General features: G+C 39.9%; 1 protein-coding gene across 19 annotated transcripts in view; it reads right to left on the bottom strand.

Annotated features, from left to right (window-relative positions):
* Window positions 1–22,602, bottom strand: part of phf14 (PHD finger protein 14) — a 200,811-nt gene that overhangs the window by 164,773 nt on the left and 13,436 nt on the right. For all 19 annotated transcript variants that reach the window (XR_008696054.1, XM_055512716.1, XM_055512715.1 and 16 more), the window contains exons 5-8: window positions 4,532–4,691; window positions 3,761–3,872; window positions 3,312–3,449; window positions 2,645–2,791 (exon numbers count right to left, since the gene is read on the bottom strand). Coding sequence is in view for 18 of the 19 variants with exons in the window: in XM_055512716.1 (XP_055368691.1) it covers window positions 2,645–2,791; window positions 3,312–3,449; window positions 3,761–3,872; window positions 4,532–4,691 (557 nt within the window). In the remaining variant the exon portion in view is untranslated. The remainder of the gene's footprint in view (window positions 1–2,644; window positions 2,792–3,311; window positions 3,450–3,760; window positions 3,873–4,531; window positions 4,692–22,602) is intronic.

Raw genomic sequence — 22,602 nt, 5'->3', positions numbered from 1 at the left:
TATATATACATATATTACCAATTATATTATAATTATATATACAGCACACACACACACACACCTTTTTTGAAAGGACCTAGAGGCTACAACACCTAAGCAAGAGGCACCACTAACCAAAGTAAGTACAAATCAGGGTGAGGTTATAAAAAATATTCAAATCTTGATCCTCAGGTGATTCCCAGGTGATCCCCTAGGTGCACCATCAAATCTATAATAACCAAATGGAAAGAACACGGCACACGGCAATCTGCCAAGATACGGCCTCTCACCAGTACCCAGGTCATTATTCAGAGGGCAGAGACCTAAGGTAATCCTAGAGGAGCTGCAGTGTTCCACAGCAAAGACTGGATTATCTGTACATAGGGTGACAATAAACTGTATGCTCCATAGAGTTTGGCTTTATGGCATGAGAATAAAACTATTACTTTTGGCAAAAAGGCAAAATTTGAGTTAGTGAAAAGGCAAAGGGAGACTCCCAAGATCTATGAAGGAAGGTGCTTTGGTATGATGGGACCAAAATTTAACTTCTCGGCTATCAAAGAAAACGATATGTCTGGCGCAAAGCCAACACATCATGTCATCCCAAGAACACCAACACCAGCAGCCGGGATTGGGAAACTGGTTAGAGTTAATGGAAAGATGGATGGTACACAATACAGGGATATTCCTGAGCAAAGCCTGCACCAGTCGTGTGTTATCTGAGGCTACGGTGGAGGGTCACCTTACAGCAGGACAATGACACCAAACACACTGCTAAAGCAACAACAAAATATAAATGTGTTGGAATGGCCAAGTCAAAGACCATACCTCAATCCAAAAGAAAATCTGTTTTCAGATAAAGATTGCTGTTCACAGGCACAAACCATCAAATTTAAAGGAGCTGGAGCAAGGAGGGATTTGAAAAAATCCCAGTGGTAAGATGTGACATATCCAAAGCAACTTGGAGCTGTGATTGTCACAAAAGGTGGCTTTTGCAAAGGTTATTATATCCTAATTGTTGTTTGCTTCACAATGAAAAATACAAACATTTTCACACGTGTGGGCATGTTTTTTAAATTATATGATGTAAATCCTCAAACAATCCATGTAAATTCCAGGTTGTGAGGCAACAAAAGATGAAAAATGCCAAAGGGGGGGTGAAGGCTTTTGCAAGTCACTGTATATATCAGGGGGCGTCAAAAGACAACACTGGCCCGCCAAGGGGGTCCGGCCTCCAGGATAAATCTGAACGCAAAAACATGCATGAGAAATAAAAGATGAAACTCCTACAGTTTCCACCAGGGGAACTGTGATGTTTTGGACATGGAGTATCAGTAGCTGAAAGAAGAAGAAGAAAGAGCCAAAACAATTCAGAGATTGATACAAGAGGCAAAAGGTCTTTTTAAAAAATAAGACACGGGTAGAGTTTTTCATAAAAAATGGACCACTGCCTATTTATTTACAGAGGTGAACAGGAAAGCAATGTCCTTGGTGTGTATGCAACACGTGTCAATATTCAAGGAATATAATATTCAACGCCACTATGAGAACTCAGCATGGTGAAAAATACAAGAGCCTGGGAGGACAAGCGAGAAGTAGAGAAGTCAGAGCAGAGAAGTCAGCGATGCTGCAGTAAAAGCCATAGATACATATTTGCTAACATAGCATAAGATGGCAAAAGCGTCAAAGCCGTATTATGAAGATGAGTTCATCTAAACATGCATGCTGAAGGCTGCAGGACTCGTATTCCAGGGAGCTTGAGGGTTCTGCGCAGTATCCTTGCTGTTCTTAGGACTGCACTTTTCTGGACTGAGATGTCGGATGTTTTTCCAGGGATCTGTTGTAGCCACTCCTCCAGTTTGGTGGTCACTGCCCCCAGTGCTCCGATCACCAGATCTACCACATAGAGGCCCAGATCTACCACACCAGACAAGATCCAAGGTGTAGACTGTGCAAGGAGGCCCCTGAGACGATCCAGCACATAACTGCAGGGTGTAAGATGCTGGCAGGGAAAGCATACATGGAACGCCATAACCAAGTGGCTGGCATAGTATACAGGAACATCTGCGCGGAGTATGGACTGGAAACCTCAAGGTCAAAGTGGGAAACACCTCCCAAGGTGGTAGAGAACAAGCGAGCCAAGATCCTGTCGGACTTCCAGATACAGACAGACAGAATGGTAATGGCTTTTGGTAATGGTTTGTAAAATACTTTTTTCATGATCGTCAACAAAGCACCTTCGTCACCTATTTAATCTGTTACCTTTTCAATTTTTAATCTTTCTCAACTTTTTAATCTTTGTCTTTCTTTTTACCTTGGTCAACTTTTTGTCATGGTCTACGTCTTGACGTCAGCAACTTATTAGCGTTCGGCATCTTTTCGGCAACAGAACAGCTTTCTCACGTAATTTCTCTAAGAAATTACTTCTTCTAGTTTGCTTTAGAAGCCGTATTGTAAAATTGCTAACGTTTGGCAAGTAAAGCAGCTCTGTCTTCATAATTAGGCTATATTGAAATAAGGCTCTTTCTAAAACTGAAATTGTTCTTTTGCTGAATGAGTTGTGTTGCATTAACCTGGAATTATATTGCAGTAATAACAGTAATGCAAAAAAGTTTCTGGGGTTTGGCTGGTGCTTGGCTGGTGCTAAAGAGTTGAAGGATATTACCTGTGCTTCAGGCGTAAGCTGTTTCTCTCTCTCTTGTAGAGACACCTTGCAGTAAGACTGTAAAGCCAGATAATTTTTCCTTTTCCACTTCCTGTCAAAGCGGTCTGCATGTTGTTTGCAGTAGGCAAAAAATGGATCTGCAATATCCTAAACAAAGAAAAAATGTACCTTTTATATCCATTCATTCATTCAACTGCGCTCTCTCGCTCTCTCTCTCATATATATATATATATATATATATATATATATATATATATATATATATATATGCACCAAAAATATAAAATGTTGGAATGTCTGTATCTTTTAAACTATTAATACTTGAGGGTTTTTTACTCAGAGATGATGACCTGAGGAAATTTTGGAAAATATGTTTGATGAAATGAACCCAATTAACTACTGTTAGCAGATGAAGCAAACTCAAAACAAAGTGCCTTGCTTTAATTGCCTGACCTGCTTTAATATAAACTATTAGTCTGTGTGTAAATGTTCCACACTATTCTGGTGGAATGAAAATAACCACTAACACGTCAGTATTGCTTGGATTCGGTTTGTCATTTAGATGGCTGGGAAGCACAATAACAATTGCAAGAGAAATGTTTTTAATCCAAGATTAAGTGTCCAAGTATATATACAATATATAAAGCAAACATAAAGCTCCCATTACCTCCTCTGCAGCAGCCTCAGAAAGAAGGCCCTCCCTCTGTGCACAAGTAACATGGAAGTAGGAGCGGCACATTCCTGCATCACAGCTAATGCATACACCAGTTCTGGCAAACCGGGCATCTTCACAGAAACTGCAATCCTACTTAACACAATACAAAAAGGTAAAGGTCAAGTAGTAGCTACAACAACATCAACCAACATCAATTTGTGTTTAGCCAATACATGGGCAGCACATACATCCGTTTTTCTATTTATCATATGAGAGTGCTAAAAAAATTGCAAATTCGAAAACCATAAATTTACCTTATTAAAAACACTAAATCTAAATAAAAATTGTTTTTACCCCAATCTTAGGTAATTAAAAATAAACCAACTAAGAGAGTAAAAACATGTCCTGTGTTTTAGAGATTTTAAAACCCCTTGGTGAAATTTTTTATTTAATAGACTTGCCTTTGCCCCATATTTAGAATAATTCATCTCTGTGAGCGTCACTGGTCGAAGTTTATCGATGTCTCCAAATGCTACTCCAGGAACGTAGAGTGCGCAAACCACATGCACCCATCTGAAAATCACCAACATCAAACACTAAATGCACAAACTAAACAGATAAAATTACATTAAAGTAGAATTTTTCAGAAAGATTGAATGACTAATGTATCAATGTCAAAACATTCATCAAATCTGTATCTTTATTATGAAAAATGGAATGCAGTGATTTTTTAATATTAGGAAAGAGAAGGATTGAAAGATTTACAATATACAGTGCCAGAATCTGGCAACAGTTTGGTGTGACACAATTTCAAATGAGGACTTTAGAGAAGAGAATCCAAAGTCCAATATAAAGATATCCATCTCTACCAAGCAACGCTTCACAGTTTAATTTGCTGTGTTTTTCATGCTCTAGTGAAGTAGCAAATTCGGGTGCAGCCTGGCTGAGAAGCACTATCAGCGATAACATGGCTGAAGTCTTCACACTTCACATAACACACTCTTTTCTTTTACCCTCTTCTTCTGCTATCTTCTCTCTTCCTTCCACCCCCCGCATTTGCTCTCCTCATTTCAACTTCCTTTTCTCCTCTGCACTGAAATATGCTTACAATTTAGACAAACTGTGAGTGCCTGCTGCTAATACCATTGGATATTTGTTTACTCAATGTGTCCCACCCACTTCCTTGTTTAAATGGTAACTGACCATGAGTTCAGTTTATTACTGTATCCCACCTCCCAGCATCTGTCTCCTTAAAAATGCCATCCTGGTTAGGGCAGAGCTCACAGCTGGGTGTCACTCCATTCTTACAGGCATCACAGAACCAAGGTTCTGTTGAATTCTCAGATGCTGAGCTCATGATTGAATCACTTTCACCGTCCACACCATAGCACCCTAAAAACAGAAATAGTAAAAATGTGTAAGCATCAATTAGATTGTTTTATTTTATTTTTATTGTTTTCTATTATTAGTGTCATTGCTTTACATTTTGTACATTTTACAGACACACGGAAGCAACAGTTTCATGTGTTGTCTAGAATCTCAATACAGAAAACAATGGTGAAATCCAACAAAAACATGTTGAGTACCATTAAGAATAAGAGAAGAATAAGGAACATTCAGATTTCCGATATAGTGTTAGCACAGTCTAAAATTTGTGGTTACTTGAATGAGCCAGAGTACAGCATGGAAGAGTTATGCCATATGAAAGAGGACAAGGCTGCTTGCAAGGAGCTGGCAGCTGTGATCCTACAGCCCACAGCAGCAAGCCGAGAGCCAGCATCCGGCATCCCCAGGCCAAGAACCAGCAGCTGAGAGGAGCTGCTTCATGTCTCTGCACCTCGCGCCAATAGAAACACAACTGAATATCCCAGGGCTGTAATGAATCCACCGCTGCAGGTTCTTTTTGGGAGTTGTGAGTTCTACTTCTGACGGGGAGATAGTGGGTGCATTGTTTTGGATCAACAGATAGCAGGATGGGTAGGTAGAATATATAGAGAGAGAGATAGATATAGAGAGAGAGAGATAGAGAGATGAGAGGAGAGAGAGAGAGTAGAGAGATATATATATATATATATAGATATAGTTAGATATATATATATACTTACATACATACATATACTTACATACATACATACATACATACATACATACATACATACATACATACATACATACATCGCATCTCGAGAGATATGAAATGTGGGAGGATGGTGACAAAGAGAGGCAAGGTAATCCACACAGAAGGGGTCTCACTCCCAGAAGGAACAATAGCAGACATTGAGGACAATTACAAGTACCTTGGAATACCACAGGCAAACGGCAACCTGCACAGGCAACACAGGAATGCGGGCAACAGCCAATACCCTCCAACGAGTAAGCATAAGTCCCTAAGAAGCCAGCTCAATGGCAAGAACAAATCCCGGGCAATAAACAGCTACGCCCTGCCAGTGATCAGATACCCTGCAGGAATAATAAGGTGGCCAAAGGAAGAGATACAGACCACAGATGTTAAGACACGAAAGCTCCTCACCATGCATGGAGGGTTCCACCCCAAATCCAGCACCCTGAGACTAAGGCCCCGACAGATGACGTGCTGAGTGAATGTCTCAGGCAGTGGAGAACAGAGGATGAGATGCTGGAAGAGGGACCATCATGGGAGGACAAGCCCTTACACGGGATGTACCACCGGAACATAACTGAAGTGGCTGATCTCAACAAATCCTACCAATGGCTTGAAAGGGCTGGGTTGAAGGACAGCACAGAGGCACTCATCCTGGCTGCACAGAAGCAGGCCCTGAGCACCAGAGCCATAGAGGCCCAGATCTACCACACCAGACAAGACCCAAGGTGTAGACTGTGCAAAGAGGCCCCTGAGACGGTCCAGCACATAACTGCAGGGTGTAAGATGCTGGCAGGGAAAGCATACATGGAACGCCATAACCAAGTGGCTGGCATAGTATACAGGAACATCTGCGCGGAGTATGGACTGGAAACCTCAAGGTCAAAGTGGGAAACACCTCCCAAGGTGGTAGAGAACGAGCGAGCCAAGATCCTGTGGGACTTCCAGATTCAGACTGACAGAATGGTAATGGCGAACCAACCAGACATTGTGGTGGTGGACAAAGAAGAGAGTAAAGCCATAGTGGTGGTAGTGGAGTATGCTCCGGGAGTATGGAGTCTTTGGCTCTTTGCTAAGGGCTGTTCGGTCTCTGTACAACCGGAGCAGAAGCTTGGTTCGCATTGCCGGCAGTAAGTCAGACCTGTTCCCGGTGCATGTTGCACTTCGGCAGGGCTGCCCTTTGTCACCGGTTCTGTTCACTATTTTTATAGACAGAATTTCTAGGCGCAGCCAGGGGCCAGACGGGGTCTGGTTTGGGGACCACAGGATAGCATCTCTGCTTTTTGCAGATGATGTTGTCCTGTTGGCTTCATTGGGCCAGGACCTTCAGTGTGTGCTGGTGCAGATTGCAGCTGAGTGTAAAGCGGCTGGGATGAGAATCAGTTCATCCAAATCTGAGGCCATGGTCCTCGACCAGAAAAAGGTGGTTTGCTCTCTCCAAATTGGAGGAGCGTTCCTGCCCCAAATGGAGGAGTTCAAGTATCTTAGGGTCTTGTTCAAGAGTGAGGGAAGGAAGGAGCGTGAGTTTGACAAACGGATCGGTGCGGCATCTGCAGTAATGAGAACGGTGTACCGGTCCATTGTGGTGAAGAGGGAGCTGAGCCGAAAGGCAAAGGTCTCAATTTACTTTTGGATGCCTCCTGGACGCCTCCCTAGGGAGGTGTTCCAGGCAGGTCCCACCGGTAGGAGGCCCCCAGGACACCCTGGAGAGACTATATCTCTCGGCTGGCCTGGGAACGCCTTGGGGTCCCACCGGAAGAGCTGGGGGAAGTGTCCAGGGAGAGGGAAGTCTGGAACTCTCTGCTCAGACTGCTGCCCCCGCGACCCGGCCCCGGATAAGTGGATGAAAATAGATGGATGGATAGATGTTGTCATTGAAATTAGACTTTTTTTTGTTTAAAAAAAATTATTTTAATATAAAATATAAATATAATATAAAATATATAAAATATGTTTTAGCAGCAATTCCGGTAAATTCATAAACAAGCGACAAGACTTTTGTCAAGGACTGTATAAGCTTACGTGAGACATCTACTGTTCAAGTCTTAAAGTCAGCTGAATGGGAAGAACAAAGTCCTGGTGAACAAAAACTATGCCCTCCTGGTCATCAGGCACTTCGCTGGCATAGTAAGCTGGCCAAAAGAGGATATGCAAGCCACTGACATCAAGAAAAGGAAGCTCCTTACAATGCATGGAAGGTTTCACCCCTAATCCAGCACCATGAGACTGTACGCCAAGCGAAAGAAAGGAGGCCAAGGATTAGTGTATGTCAAAGCTACTATCAATTCAACTTAAATTTTATTTTTATAGTGCCAAATCACAACAAAGTTATCTCAAGCCACTTTACAGGGTAAGGTTTAAGACCTTACACAACTAAACCCAACAAACCCCACATACAGCAAGCCTTTAATTACAAGTTGATAGCAATAGTGGAGAGGAAAAACTCCCTCTCTAACGAGTAAGAAACCTCTAGCAGAACCAGGCTGGATGTGACACAACTACTTGAGAGAAAGAGACAAGGTTAGTATTGGATAGAAGAGACAGAGGGAAACAGTTAAGCTGCAATAAAGATAGACTGCTGGGGGACTGGAGCTCCTCTAAGAGATGGTTCCTGTGACTAACAATCATTGCCAGTGACCTGAACCATCTCTAACTATAAGCTTTATCAAAATGGAAGGTTTTAAGCCTGATCTTAAAGGTGGAGAGTGTGTCAGATTCTCGAACCTGAAGAGGGAGCTGGTTCCACAGGAGAGGAGTTTGGTAGCTAAAAGCTCTGCCTCCCATTCTAGATTTAAAGAATCTAGAAACCACAAGTAGCCTGAAGCATAAGGAACTATTAGGTTTTTAAGATAAGAAGGAGCTTTATCATTAAGTGCTTTGTAGGTGAGTAGGAGAATTTTAAATTCTATACTACATTTTACAGGGAGCCAGTGCAGAGAAGCTAATGTAGAATACATATAATCCTCTGTAATAGAACGTTTTGATTAATTGTATCAAATGCAGCACTAAGATCTAAGACAGGGGTGGGCAAACTTGGTCCTCGAGGGCCGCTGTCCTGCTGGTTTTCCAACTCTCCCTGCTGATCACCTTGACGAGGTGTGTCAGTTAGCTTTTTCAACTGACTGAACACACCTAGTCCTCGACCCACCCCTGATTTAAGAGGACAAGGAGAGAAATTAGACCATTGTCTGAAGCTAAGAGATCATTAGTGACTGTAATCAGAACTGTTTCTGTGCTTTGTTGTTCTCTAAATCCTGACTGAAAATCTTTGTACAGGTTATTCCTATTCAGGTGGTAAGATAATTGTTTAGCCACAATTTTTTCAAGAAGCTTAAATTTGAAATGGGCCCATAGTTGGCTAGTTCTTTAGGGTCCAGAGTATTTTATTGTACACAGAGTATTTTATAGTACACTGTGTTTTCCACACAATAATGTATGTTGTCCGTTATGTAGTCTGTGATGCAGTGCGTCAATGTCTTCCCTATGTGGACTGCAGAGAACGTCCCAGTCTGTGGTGTTAAGAAAGCAGTCCTTCAGTTGCTCTGTTGCCTCCTCAGTCCAGATTTTTACTGTTTTGACCTCTACTGTTTTAACACTGGAGTGTAAAGCAGGTAAGGGATAAACCAGGTTGCGATCAGAGCAGGGAGGGGTAGAGGTATATGCATTTTTGATATTAGCATATAAGAGGTCCAGAGTCAAGAGAATAAATGATAATTCCTCTGCATGGAAAAGATGGAGGAATCTGAGTGTCCCTTCATTCTTACATACTACCAGAGGTCGTTTTGGTCAACCTTAACCTTTAAGTTTTAATATAAAAAGAAAAACTGAAATATCACATGGTCACAAGGTATTGAGACCCTTTATTCAGTATTTAGCTAAAGCAACCTTTTGAGCTAATACAGCCATAAGTATTTTTGGGAATAACACAATAAGTTATTAAATTACTATTACTCTGCCATAAAGTTCTGACTGGTGAAGGGCTGCAGGGATGGTTGACTTTCTACAACTTTCTCCTATGTCCCGATTGCATCAGTGGAGCTCAGTCACAGTGATTTTTTTGTTCTTCTTTACCTCTTCTCACCAAGGCTCTTCCCCCCCGATAGCTCAGGTTGGCTAGACAGCCAGCTCAAGGAAGGGTTCTGGTCGTCCCAAACATCTTGCATTTAAAGATGAAGACCACTGTGCTCTAATTCTATCCTAATCAAGTCCAATCAGTATATTTAATGATTATCTCAAGGATGATCACAAGACATGGATAGCGCCTGAGTTAAATATAGTTTGAATTTACTGTGTTAGAGCAAAGGTCTGAATACTTATGACCACATAAACATTTCAGTTTTGCTTTTGATACATTTTTGATACATAATAAATGTATCTTTAACATTAAAACCTTTGCACAAAAAGAATTATGGGACTTCTTTGTCACAACCTGCCTCCCTCACTTCAGTTCAGTCTGGAACCACATTCTAAGGCTTCAGTAATCTGTTAGTTTCTCTGTAAACTGTGACAAAGTTTATTTTGTATGAAAGTGTATACTGCACACAATAAAAAACTAGTCGAGGCTGCAACAGCAGCAACTTTACTATATTACAGAGGCAGCTGTTAAAACTATCTACCCCCACCGTGCGTTGCTCCCGAATGCACCGCGTCAGCGCCTTGTCAGCACTGGGTGAAAGAGTGTGTTACGTTCTTTTGGCCTGTAGGTGGCGATTGGCTCCCACTTTTGGTCCTAAAACATCGTAATGGACTGTGTCATATAGCCTGTTGTAGAACAAACACTTTCCAAGTCTTAGCTGGCTTAGTGGTTAAGAAGGGTGTCTGTAAAGTTTTTCGTCCCAGGTTTGAGTCTCAGTGGGAGCACTCTTTCAATTTTAATTATTGGAAAAACAGCGTCTCATCATTATCATTTGACCCACGAGAGAACATCGTCATAATATTTAGTCCATGTATCCCCAAGACTACAAACCGCTGGTCGCCTGTGGCGGATACTTATAGTATTTAGTATAGTTATGTACATAATTAAGTTATAGCAAATTACGGCAGTTTAAAACCGAAAATAAGAAACTGAACGATGCGCCCTCCCGCGTGCAGCGTTCGATTTGTGGCAGACAAGCTGCTGTAACCCTGATTTCCCGCTGTTGGTACGGGCTACAAATTTCTTTAGGTTTAATGCACCACACGGCACATGTACACTTTTTTCTTTACACCGCTCTTACCCAACGTGCGTCACCTTTTTCCTGTCCCCCGTCAACAAGGGCAGTTAGGAACTAATGTTACTTACAAATAAAATCACAATAGCTGAAATGCCACGTTTCCCAAATATAAAATTAAAAAAAAAAGGAATACTAATTAAGGTTACACTAGTACAATTTAAAAAACTGAATAGGGATGATATAGACCAGGGGTCGGCCACTGGTAACATTTAATCAACATTTGTTTTTTTTAATCCAAAGAAGGCATAAATGTCAGGGCTCAGAGGTTTAACATTTTATATTTTATTGACAGAATATCGTAGCATCATCCATCCATTTTCTAAATCGCTCATTCCCTAATGCGGGGTCACAGGGGTGCTGGAGCCTAACCCAGCTGACTATGGGCGAGAGGCAGACAACCATTCACACACACTCACACCTACGGGCAATGGAGAGAAGCCAATCACCTAATGCACATCTTTGGACTGTGGGAGGAAGCCGGAGAACCCGGAGAGAACCCACGCAAGCACGGGGAGAACGTGCAAACTCCACACAGAAAGGCACCAGGGCCGCCTCCGGGAATCAACAGCATACTTATTCAGTCCTTGTTCTCTTTTATATGGAATACGAGCAACGATCAAACGTAAGAGTCATATTACGCCCTGTAAAACTATCAAAACTGTTCAGATCGTTTACAGACGATAAAACATTGTCAAGGCATCAACAAGAACAGCTAACTCGCTTTTCCCTGCTTCAAACAGCTGCTGTAACTGAGAGCAACCCGTGCGGCATCGCCAGTCAATCTGGAAACGCATTCATTGGTTCGGACACTTTAGGTGTGAACTGGGGAGGAGACTGCAGCAGCGACTGAAGAGCGACTGAATAGAGTTGATGTCTTCCCCGCTGACAGGCGCATTCATTTGGTAATGCACTTACCTGGCTGACAGTTCAGTTGAAAAACACACTGAATCTTTATCAAACCGTCCCTGAATAACATCTATGAACTGCAGTTTCTTCCTTGATTATCCATGATTATTATAGAAGAAGCGCAAATCATCGCGAGTCCAAATTGTGTTATTAACATTGTGTTTACAATGAAAGTAATAAATAATAATAATAATAATAGTATTTTCATTTTATAATGCACTGCATATTATAAACAAATGTCGGAGTGCTAAAAATAAATTAGACCAGAAAGCTACGATAAATACATATGTTTATTTTTGCAGAGTAAACGTATGTAGAACAAACTACTTGCTGCATTAATGAGTCTTAGACCTGCAGCTGATCACGCCGCCCGATGCTGCCCAGTCTCCCATGGAGCTTTGTCCCGGAGCTGAAGTATTTCTCACCTGCTGATCGAGTAGTAGCAACACATTAGCATGTCTATGCGCCTCTAGGAAGGAGGGGGGAGGGGTGTGTAGTTTGCCTTTGCAACTGTGAGCAAACATGAAACCAACAAAAGCTTGGTCGAACTCAGATCCAAGTCATCTGAGTATGAAACGCATCACATATTATTCGATCTCGTGTTTCATTCAAGCAGTCTGAAGCTTTCTGCTAAGACTGCTGCCCCGCGACCCATCCACGGATAAGCTTTGATTAAAAAATAAAGGAGGGGTTTTTTGTTTTTCGTTTTAAATCCAGTTCCGTGTGTTTTTGTTAAAAAATATTTTTGCTCGGTTTATTGGTTTGTAAGGCGGTGCTTTTATTCAAATCTGTTTGCCGCCCATAGCAAGAGACACGAGAAAGCCGGTGAAGGTGGATGGATGGGCGAATGGGAAATCAAAGTTTTGAAAAGCATACGGGTCGAATAAGTCACATCAGCCACTCATTCAGTTACAATGACACGCAGAGTCAAAACAAGTTCTCGCTACATCTAGTGCACCAATCCCCCGTTCCTCTCGTAGCTTGCATTTGCACATCCATACATTTGTGTATTGGTCACTCTCTGTCTGGACACATGACTCCGAAACACGTCACGTGTTTGTGTAAGAGTTTGATGTCTCTACCAAATTATAGGAAAGAGGTACCGAGAGAACAAATTTGTTTATTTTCCATTTGTCTCTAAACAAAAACTCCAATTCCGTGTCTTTTGGTAATAAAACTAATATTTTTGCCAGGGTTATTGGTTTGTAAGGCGGTGCTTTGATTAAAATCCATTTGCTGCTCATCGCAAGAAAAACGAAAACGGCGGTGAAAGTGGCTTAAGAGTGATCTCAGCCAGTTGTTTTGACTGCACGTGTCATTGTAAGTCAAACTGCAGTTCTGCGGACACAGAGTAAACGTGTAGGAACAAACATGTTGCTGTAATGCGTCGCTGTAGATCTGCTGATTTCTGGCGTCCTGTCAAAGTTACGATCGAAAACTGCTGTAAAACAAATTCCTATGATTATTACGGTTATTTACGTAAAATCTACGACTATTGGAAAATATTCATTAACAAGTGGAAGTTTAAAAACTAAATAAGCGGCTGTAGTCGCAGATGGACTGCGCTCTATGTCTTTACTTGGCCATGCGCATTCAAATTATATTATTAAACCGCGACGCATAATCATGGTATTATGTGAAGTCAATATGTTTTATCAGATGTTAGAGCGGTGGGTGTGTACATATTTTTAAGAGACGCCTGCTATTTAAAGACACAAAAACGCTGAGGGGAATGAAAACAAGAACGTGTTGCTGCTGTGGCGCAGGTCTGTTCTAAACTAGACAGAACAATTATAACTTTGCATTGAACAGAAAATAGCTAAGCCATCAACAAGTTGTTGCCCTTCATACTCCCCACGTTTGAGAACACAACAAATACTTAATAGTAAAAACCTAATAGTAAACTAGAAAAAGTAATTTCTCGAGAAATTACGTGGGAGAGCTGATCTGCTGCCGCAACGATGACAGACGCTGATTAAGCTGCTGACGTCAAAAAGTTGACTGCGTCCAAAAGTTGACTACGGCAAAAAGATGAAAACGATGAAAACGAGAAAACGTTGACAAAGAATAAAACGATGACAAAAGATGGTGATTAAAAAAAATTCCTAATTTGACCGAGCTGAAAAGATGTCAAAGATTAAAAAGTTGACCAAGGTGCATTGTTGACAATCATAAATAAGCTGACTAGCTTTTTGATTTGAAGAAAGTATTTGTAAATAATTACCTAACTGTGTAATCGTTTAATAACTAGTAGAAATTTACCAGTCAGAAACGAAAATCTTGCCATTTATGGTAATAAATTACATTGGTGCTTTTATTTTGAAAGGATTTAGAGGTTGTGTGTGGGCAATTACTAAACTATAAAATAGTCATTAGATAGTCATAATTTATCATTCAATAGCAAGAATAGCCCTATTAAAGCAAAAGATTTAGATTTAGCCCTTTCAGAATAAAAGCACCCTAATAAGTTTGAGTGCCTATTTACTGAACTCTAAAGTAGTCTCATTAACGATTGGTTAGTATTCAGAACCACAAACTTTTTAATCAATCTTGCCATTAAAGGTAAAAAATTGTAATTGGTGCTTTTATTTTGAAAGGATTTAGAGGAAATGTGTGGGGGTAATAGCGTAACTGTCAATTAGTGTTTAAATAATCATAATTACCCATTCAAAGACAAAAACAGTGCAGTTAAAGCTAATAATTGGCATTGGTGATTTTATTTTGAAAGGGTGTGGAGGAAGCATGTGTGGGTAATTACTAAACTGTTAATCTATATTTAAACAGTCATAATTACCCATCTAAAAGCAGAAATATTGCTATCAAAGCTAATTATTTGGCTTGGTGCTTTTATTTTGAAAGGATTTAGAGGAAGTGCGTGCTTAATTACTACACAATCCAATAGTGTAGTTGAGTAATCAATAATAAGCATGGAACTGCTCTGTACACAGAGCATCAGCAGTTTTGACCTGTCAGTCAAATCTGCAGCTGCGCCGTCGCCATGGAGACAAAAGGCGGGAAAATCAGGCTGACTCTGCTCTGTGAAAGCAGAGTTTCACCCTGTATAAACAGGCTTGTTTCAGCTAAACCATGATAGTTATCACAAAAATTATTTCATTTTACGAGTCCCAAGGCTTCAATGAGCAAATGGTGTGAATTTTATGTTTAAGGACAAAAGCTTGTAGCCACAGTGGCAATTTCAAAATATGTCTGCTCTGTTTTTCTCCTCAGACGTCTGCCAAAAATTATCATTAGAGTCTATGGGAGAATTTCAGGATGTCTCTGCACTTTGAGGTCGATAGCGACTAAAGTATAGGTCTGAGGGTATATCCAGACACATCATTAGAAAGAAGACAAGTATGACTACGATTTAGTGAAGGAATTACGTTGATAGAGTAAAAATTGTGGCTGTAGTGACAAGTTAGAGACAGAAGTTCTGTCTTAAAAAAGCGCACTCTCACTGTAGCTGTGACATCACGCACTCTAACAGACGCAACACACACTAATGGAAAAGCTGAAAATTTAACAAAAACCACACGATATTTAAACGCTCACAAGTCGAAAACTATAAAAGATACGAGGACGCTGATTTACACGGAGAACGTTGAAAGATGATAGATGCTTTTGACGTTGAAATGACGTTTCTACGCCTAAGTATGACGATGATAGACGCTGATGAAAAGAGGGAAGTTGACAGAAAGTTGAACGATGATTCCCATAGACGACCATTATAAAAAAACGATGAAAAAAGTTGAATAACGTTAAAAGTTGGAAAGCTGAAAACATAAAAAGTAATAGCCCCCATCTCCTAAAGATGACTCACGTTTAGAAAGTTGAACGACGATTCTACGATGAAGCGTTAAAAAGTAGATAGCAATCAAAAAAAGAGCGGAATAAGTAAAATAACTAGAAAAAGTAATTTCTCGAGAAATTACGTGGGAGAGCTGATCTGCTGCTGCAACGATGACAAACGCTGATTAAGCTGCTGACGTCAAAAAAGTTGACTACGTCCAAAAGTTGACTACGGCAAAGCGATGAAAACGAGAAAACGTTGACAAAGAATAAAACGATGACAAAAGATGGCGATTAAAAAGATGACCAATGTCATACTAGGACAAGATTAAAATATGACAATGATTCAAAAGTTGACCAAGGTAAAAAATATATCACAGATTAAAAAGTTGACCAGAGTGCATTGTTGACAATCATAAATAAGCTGACTAGCTTTTTAATTTGAAGAAAGTATTTGTAAATAATTACCTGTGTAATAGTTTAATAACTAGTAAAAATTTACCAGTCAGAAACAAAAATCTTGCCATTTAAGGTAATAAATTACATTGGTGCTTTTATTTTGAAAGGATTTAGAGGTTGTGTGTGGACGATTACTAAACTATAAAATAGTCATTAGATAGTCATAATTTATCATTCAATAGCAAGAATAGCCCTATTAAAGCAAAAGATTTAGATTTAGCCCTTTCAGAATAAAAGCACCCTAATAAGTTTGAGTGGCTATTTACTGAACTCTAAAGTAGTCTCTATAACGATTGGTTAGTATATAGAACCACAAACTTTTTAATCAATCTTGCCATTAAAGGTAATAAATTGTAATTGGTGCTTTTATTTTGAAAGGATTTAGAGGAAATGTGTGGGGGTAATAGCGTAACTGTCAATTAGTCTTTAAATAATCATAATTACCCATTCAAAGGCAAAAACAGTGCAGTTAAAGCTAATAAAAGGCATTGGTGCTTTTATTTTGAAAGGATTTAGAGGAAGCATGTGTGGGTAATTACTAAACTGTTAATCTATCTTTAAAAAGTCATAATTACCCATCTAAAAGCAGAAATACTGCTATTAAAGTTAATTATTTGGCTTGGTGCTTTTATTTTGAAAGGATTTAGAGGAAGTGCGTGCTTAATCACTACACAATCCAATAGTGTGGTTGACTAATCAGTAACAAGCATGGAACTGCTCTGTACACTGCGCATCAGCAGTTTGACCTGTCAGTCAAATCTGCAGCTGCGCCGTCGCCATGGAGACAAAAGGCGGGAAAATCAGGCTCATTCTGCTCTGTAAAAAGCAGAGTTTCACCCTGTATAAACAGGCTTGTTCCAGCTAAACCATAATAGTTATCACAAAAATTATTTCATTTTTCGAGTCCCAAGGCTTCAATGAGCAAATGGTGTGAATTTTATGTTTGAGGACAAACGTTTGTAGCCACAGTCGCAATTTCAAAATATGTCTCCTCCTTGTTTTTCTCCAGACGTCTGCCAAAAATTATCATTAGAGTCTATGGGAGAATTTCAGGATCTCTCTGTGCTTTGAGGTCGATAGCGACTAAAGTATAAGTCTGAGGGTAAAGCCAGACACATCATTAAAAAGAAGACAAGTATGACTACGATTTAGTGAAATAATTACGTTCATAGAGTAGAAATTGTGGCTGTAGCGACGAGTTAAAGACCGAAGTTCTGTCTTTAAAAAGCGCACCCTCGCACTCTGGCTGTGACATCACGCACTCTAAATGACCCAATACACACTAATGGAAAAGCTGAAAATTTAACAAAAACCACACCATATTTAAACGCTCACTAGTCGAAAAGTATAGAAGATACGACAACGCTGATTTACGAGGAGAAAGTTGAGCGTTGATGGACGCTTTTGAAGTTGAAATGACGTTTCTACGACAAAGTATGACGATGACAGAAGCTGACGAAAAGAGGCAAGTTGACAAAAAGTTGAACGATGATTCCCATAGACGACCATTATAAAAAAACGAAATAATAATAAGAAAAACTAGAAAAAGTAATTTCTCGAGAAATTACGTGGGAGAGCTGATCTGCTGCCGCAACGATGACAAACGCTGATTAAGCTGCTGACGTCAAAAAGTTGACTACGGCAAAACGATGAAAACGATGAAAACGAGAAAACGTTGACAAAGATTAAAACGATGACAAAAGATGGCGATTAAAAAGATGATGATTAAAAAGATGACCAAGGTCATACTATGACAATATTAAAGAGATGACAATGATTCAAAAGTTGACCAAGGTTAAAGGATGTCAAAGATTAAAAGGTTGACCAATGTGCATTGTTGACAATCATAAATAAGCTGACTATCTTTTTGATTTGAAGAAAGTATTTGTAAATAATTACCTAACTGTGTAATATTTTAATAACTAGTAGAAATTTACCAGTCAGAAACAAAAATCTTGCCATTTAGGTAATAAATTACATTGGTGCTTTTATTTTGAAAGGATTTAGAGGTTGTGTGTGGGCGATTACTAAACTATAAAATAGTCATTAGATAGTCATAGTTTATCATTCAAAAGCAAGAATAGCCCTATTAAAGCAAAAGATTTAGATTTAGCCCTTTCAGAATAAAAGCACCCTAATAAGTTTGAGTGGCTATTTACTGAACTCTAAAGTAGTCCCATTAACGATTGGTAAGTATTCAGAACCACAAATTTTTTTAATCAATCTTGCCATTAAAGGTAATAAATTGTAATTGGTGCTTTTATTTTGAAAGGATTTAGAGGAAATGTGTGGGGGTAATAGCATAACTGTCAATTAGTCTTTAATTACCCATTAATAATCATAATTACCCATTCAAAGGCAAAAACAGTGCAGTTAAAGCTAATAATTGGCATTGGTGCTTTTATTTTGAAAGAATGTAGAGGAAGCACGTGTGGGTAATTACTAAACAGTTAATCTATCTTTAAATAGTCATAATTACCCATCTAAAAGTTGAAATATTGCTATTAAAGCTAATTATTTGGCTTGGTGCTTTTATTTTGAAAGGATTTAGAGGAAGTGTGTGCTTAATTACTACACAATCCAATAGTGTAGTTGAGTAATCAGTAATAAGCATGGAACTGCTGTCTACACTGAGCATCACCAGTTTGACCTGTCAGTGAAATCTGCAGCTGCGCCGTCGCCATGGAGACGAAAGGCGGGAAAATCAGGCTCACTCTGCTCTGTAAAAGCAGAGTTTCACCCTGTATAAACAGGCTTGTTCCAGCTAAACCATGATAGTTATCACAAAAATTATTTCATTTTACGAGTCCCAAGGCTTCAATGAGCAAATGGTGTGAATTTTATGTTTGAGGACAAACGTTTGTAGCCACAGTGGCAATTTCAAAATATGTCTCCTCTGTTTTTCGCCCCAGACGTCTGCCGAAAATTATCATTAGAGTCTATGGGAGAATTTCGGGATCTCTCTGCGCTTTGAGGTTGATAGCGACTAAAGTATAGGTCTGAGGGTATATCCAGACACATCATGAGAAAGAAGACAAGTATGACTACGATTTAGTGAAGTAATTACGATAGTTGATAGAGTAAAAATTGTGGCTGTAGTGACGAGTTAGAGACAGAAGTTCTGTCTTAAAAAAGCGCACCTTCTCACTGTAGGTGTAGATGATGCTGCAGCTTCTCTACGTACAATGTTAGACACAGTGGCTCCTCTGAAGAAGAAGACAGTGAATCAGAGGAGGTTAGCTCCGTGGTATAACTCAGACATCCGCAGTCTAAAGCAAAGGACTAGACAACTAGAAAGACAGTGGCGTTCCAACAAAATAAATGTAAACTGCATTGCATGGAAGGACAGTCTAATGAAATATAAAAAAGCACTTTGTGCTGCTAGAAAAACATATTATTCCTCCCTAATTGAGGAAAACAAAAACAACCCCAGGTTTCTTTTCAGCACTGTAGCCAGGCTGACAAAGAGTCATAGCTGTATTGAGTCTACTATCCCCTTAACACTAGAACTACTGGGTTTTCTAAATATACCCATTCCCACTAGAAGGTGGTCAAATGATCTGCTCGGCTAGCTGAGACCCTGAATCATCTGTGAACAGCTGCCTTTGTTAGGTAAAGAGGGCCATCACTGACGCACTCTAGGTGGTGGGTTGCGTGGGCTTGCTGACCCTGCTCCTGTCTGCAAGGCTGCACAGTTCCTATGAGTCTAAGAATGACATCCACTGTTACAATGTTCAACCGCTATGTGCTTGGATTTACAACGTGAAAGGACGAGTGTCATTGTTGCGGTCTCACCGAAGGAAGCAATAAGATATCATCATCAATAATACAATAAGACAGTTTTAGATCCTTCTCAAATGTGGCGAAGCTTTGTTTATTTACAAAAAAAACTAGTTCAAATATTGTTTGCACTGTAACTTCATCAAAAATTACAGAAAAGATGACAGTACACTCATCAAGTTTTAACAAATGTGCAATAAAAAATATAAACAGAAAACGCTTGAAAACGTTTTTTATATTCCGTTTATTTCGTTATTACTGCTTTCACCTGTACCACATAAAGTCATTGTAGAGCTACAGCCATGTTCCTACAAAGTTAACCAGCTTTATTTCGTTATTCCCTCTTTCATGTCCGTCTGTTGAATGAAAGTGGGCGTGGCCATCCACGTCCCAGAGCGGTGACACTGGGGGAAGGGGAACGCGCATCAACACGCAGGACAAAGATCTGCGTTTCTCTGCTGCTACAGCCTCGGCTGCGTTGGGTTGTTAGTGTCCCTTTCACCTCTACCACATGAAATGTGTTCCTGCTAAGTTGATCTTGAGCTGCTATCAGAATCGTTTTTATTCCCCAGGTTTGAACAGGGCAAACATTATTTTTATTTACAAAAAAATTAAAACGTTCACATGTGATTTGCCCGCTTTGATGTAGACAAAATTCTTGAAAGAGTTTTACATTACATCCCGTTTATTTCGTTATCCCCACTTTCATATCTGTCTGATAAATAAAAGTGGGCGGGGCTATCAGTCCCGTAGCAAAGGTAAGCGCTGACTGTGGGGGCTGGGCGCATCAACATACAGGACAAAGACCTGTGTTCCTCTGCCACAGCCTCCTCTTTCAGCCTGTTGCTTTGGGCCGTTATTCCCCCACTTACTGGAGCCACATGTTGACAAAGTTGACCAGCCGCTTTTATGTAGACACCAAACTCTATAAAGCATTTTACTTTACATTCCGTTTATTTCGTTATTAATATACATGTAATTGCAAATGCTGCTCTGAGCTCTTTTACTTTGATGAGTTTTGTGTCTACATGAAAGCGGGCAGAACAACGTCCATGCGTGTGTCACGCTGAAAGAAACATGGCTGTAGCTCTGCAATGACTTTATGTGGTACAGGTGAAAGGGAAAATAACGAAATAAACGGAAATATAAAACAGAAACGCTTTCAAGCGTTTTCTGTTTAAATTTTTTATTGCACATTTGTTAAAACTAGATGGGTGTACTGTCTTTTTTCCTAATTCTTAGTGACGTTACAGTGCAAAGCGTATGGGATTTTTTTGTAAATAAAAATAATTAAATAAATGGAATATAAAACGGAAACGTTTCAAGCGTTTTCTGTTTATATTTTGTAAATAAAAATAAACCCGGTGAATAAAAACGATTCTGATTCTGAAAGCAGCTGATCAACTTTGTAGGAACACATTTCATATGGTACAGGTGAAAGGGACACTAACAACCCAACGCAGCCGAGGCTGTAGCAGCAGAGAAACGCAGATCTTTGTCCTGCGTGTTGATGCGCGTCCCCCATCCCCCACTTTCATTCACCAGACGGACATGAAAGAGGAAATAACGAAATAAACAGCTGGTTAACTTTGTAGGAACATGGCTGTAGCTCTGCAATGACTTTATGTGGTACAGGTGAAAGGAGTAATAACCAAATAAACGGAATATAAAACGGAAACGCTTTCAAGCGTTTTCTGTTCACCCAAACTAGATGGGTGTACTGTCATCTTTTCAGTAATTTTTAGCATTTGCATGTTGTTGTATATGAATAACGAAATTACGTTTGACAAAACTGTGAAGAGTTCCGTGTCTACATGAAAGCGGGCAGAACAACGTCCGTCTATGACTCACTGCCGAAAGCGGCTGGTGAAACATGGCTGTAGCTCTGCAATGACTTATTATGTGGTACTGGTGAAAGGGGAAATAACGAAATAAATGGAATGTAAAACCGAAACGCTTTCAAGCGTTTTTTTGGTTTATAATATATTTTTAATTGCACATTTGTTAAAACTAGATGGGTGAGCGGTGTACTGTCGTCTTTTCTGCAATTTTTAGTAACGTTACAGTGAAATAATGTGTGAACTTTATTTAGTTTTTTTGTAAATAAGCAAAGCAGCAAAACTGTTTTATTGTCTTGTTAATGTTTTTTATTGCTTCCTTCGGTGAGACCGCAACAATGACACTCGTCCTTTCACGTTGTAAATCCAAGCACATAGCGGTGGAACATTGTAACAGTGGATGTCACTCATAGACTCATAGGAACATGAGTAGGAACCCTGCTCTGCCTTGCAGGCAGCAGCAGGGTCAGCGAGCCCATGCGTCCCACCCCACAGAGAGCGTCGGTGATGGCCCTCTTTACGTAACAAAAGCGGCTCTTGGCAGGGTGCCAGCTGGAGCGTGGCGGACAAGTGAACACCCAGCCGTAGTTAGGGGTATATGTAAAGGTGTACGTCCCTTAGTAGTTCTAGTGTTAAATCTCAGCAGCAATGACTTTATGAACTACTTTACTAATAAAATTATTATCATTAGAAAAAACATTCAGCAGCGACTTCTTCCAAATGACAGAAAGCACTGTCTAGATCCATTAACTTTAAATTTATTAAATCCTCTGTCTTACCTAGACAGCTTCTCCCCCATAACTCATATGGAGTTAACCTCAATAATCAACTCTTCCAAGTCGTCCACTTGTCTTTTAGATCCAATCCCAACCAGATTACTCAAAGAAGTTCTACCTTTAATCAGCTCATCCATATTAAATCAAATCAACCAATCTTTACAACTAGGCTATGTACCACAGGCTTTTAAGGTGGCTGTGGTCAAACCTCTATTGAAAAAACCAACCCTTGACCCTGGACAACTAGCCAACTATAGGCCCATTTCAAATTTACCCTTTATTTCCAAGATTCTAGAAAAAATCGTGGCTAAACAATTATCTGACCACCTTAGTGGGAATAACCTGTATGAAGATTTTCAGTCAGGATTTAGAAAACATCATAGCACAGAAACAGCTCTGGTTAGAGTCACTAATGATCTTCTA

Source organism: Betta splendens, chromosome 11, assembly GCF_900634795.4.
Source record: "Betta splendens chromosome 11, fBetSpl5.4, whole genome shotgun sequence".
Lineage (NCBI taxonomy): Eukaryota > Metazoa > Chordata > Actinopteri > Anabantiformes > Osphronemidae > Betta > Betta splendens.
This window is presented reverse-complemented; position numbering and strand designations above follow the sequence as displayed.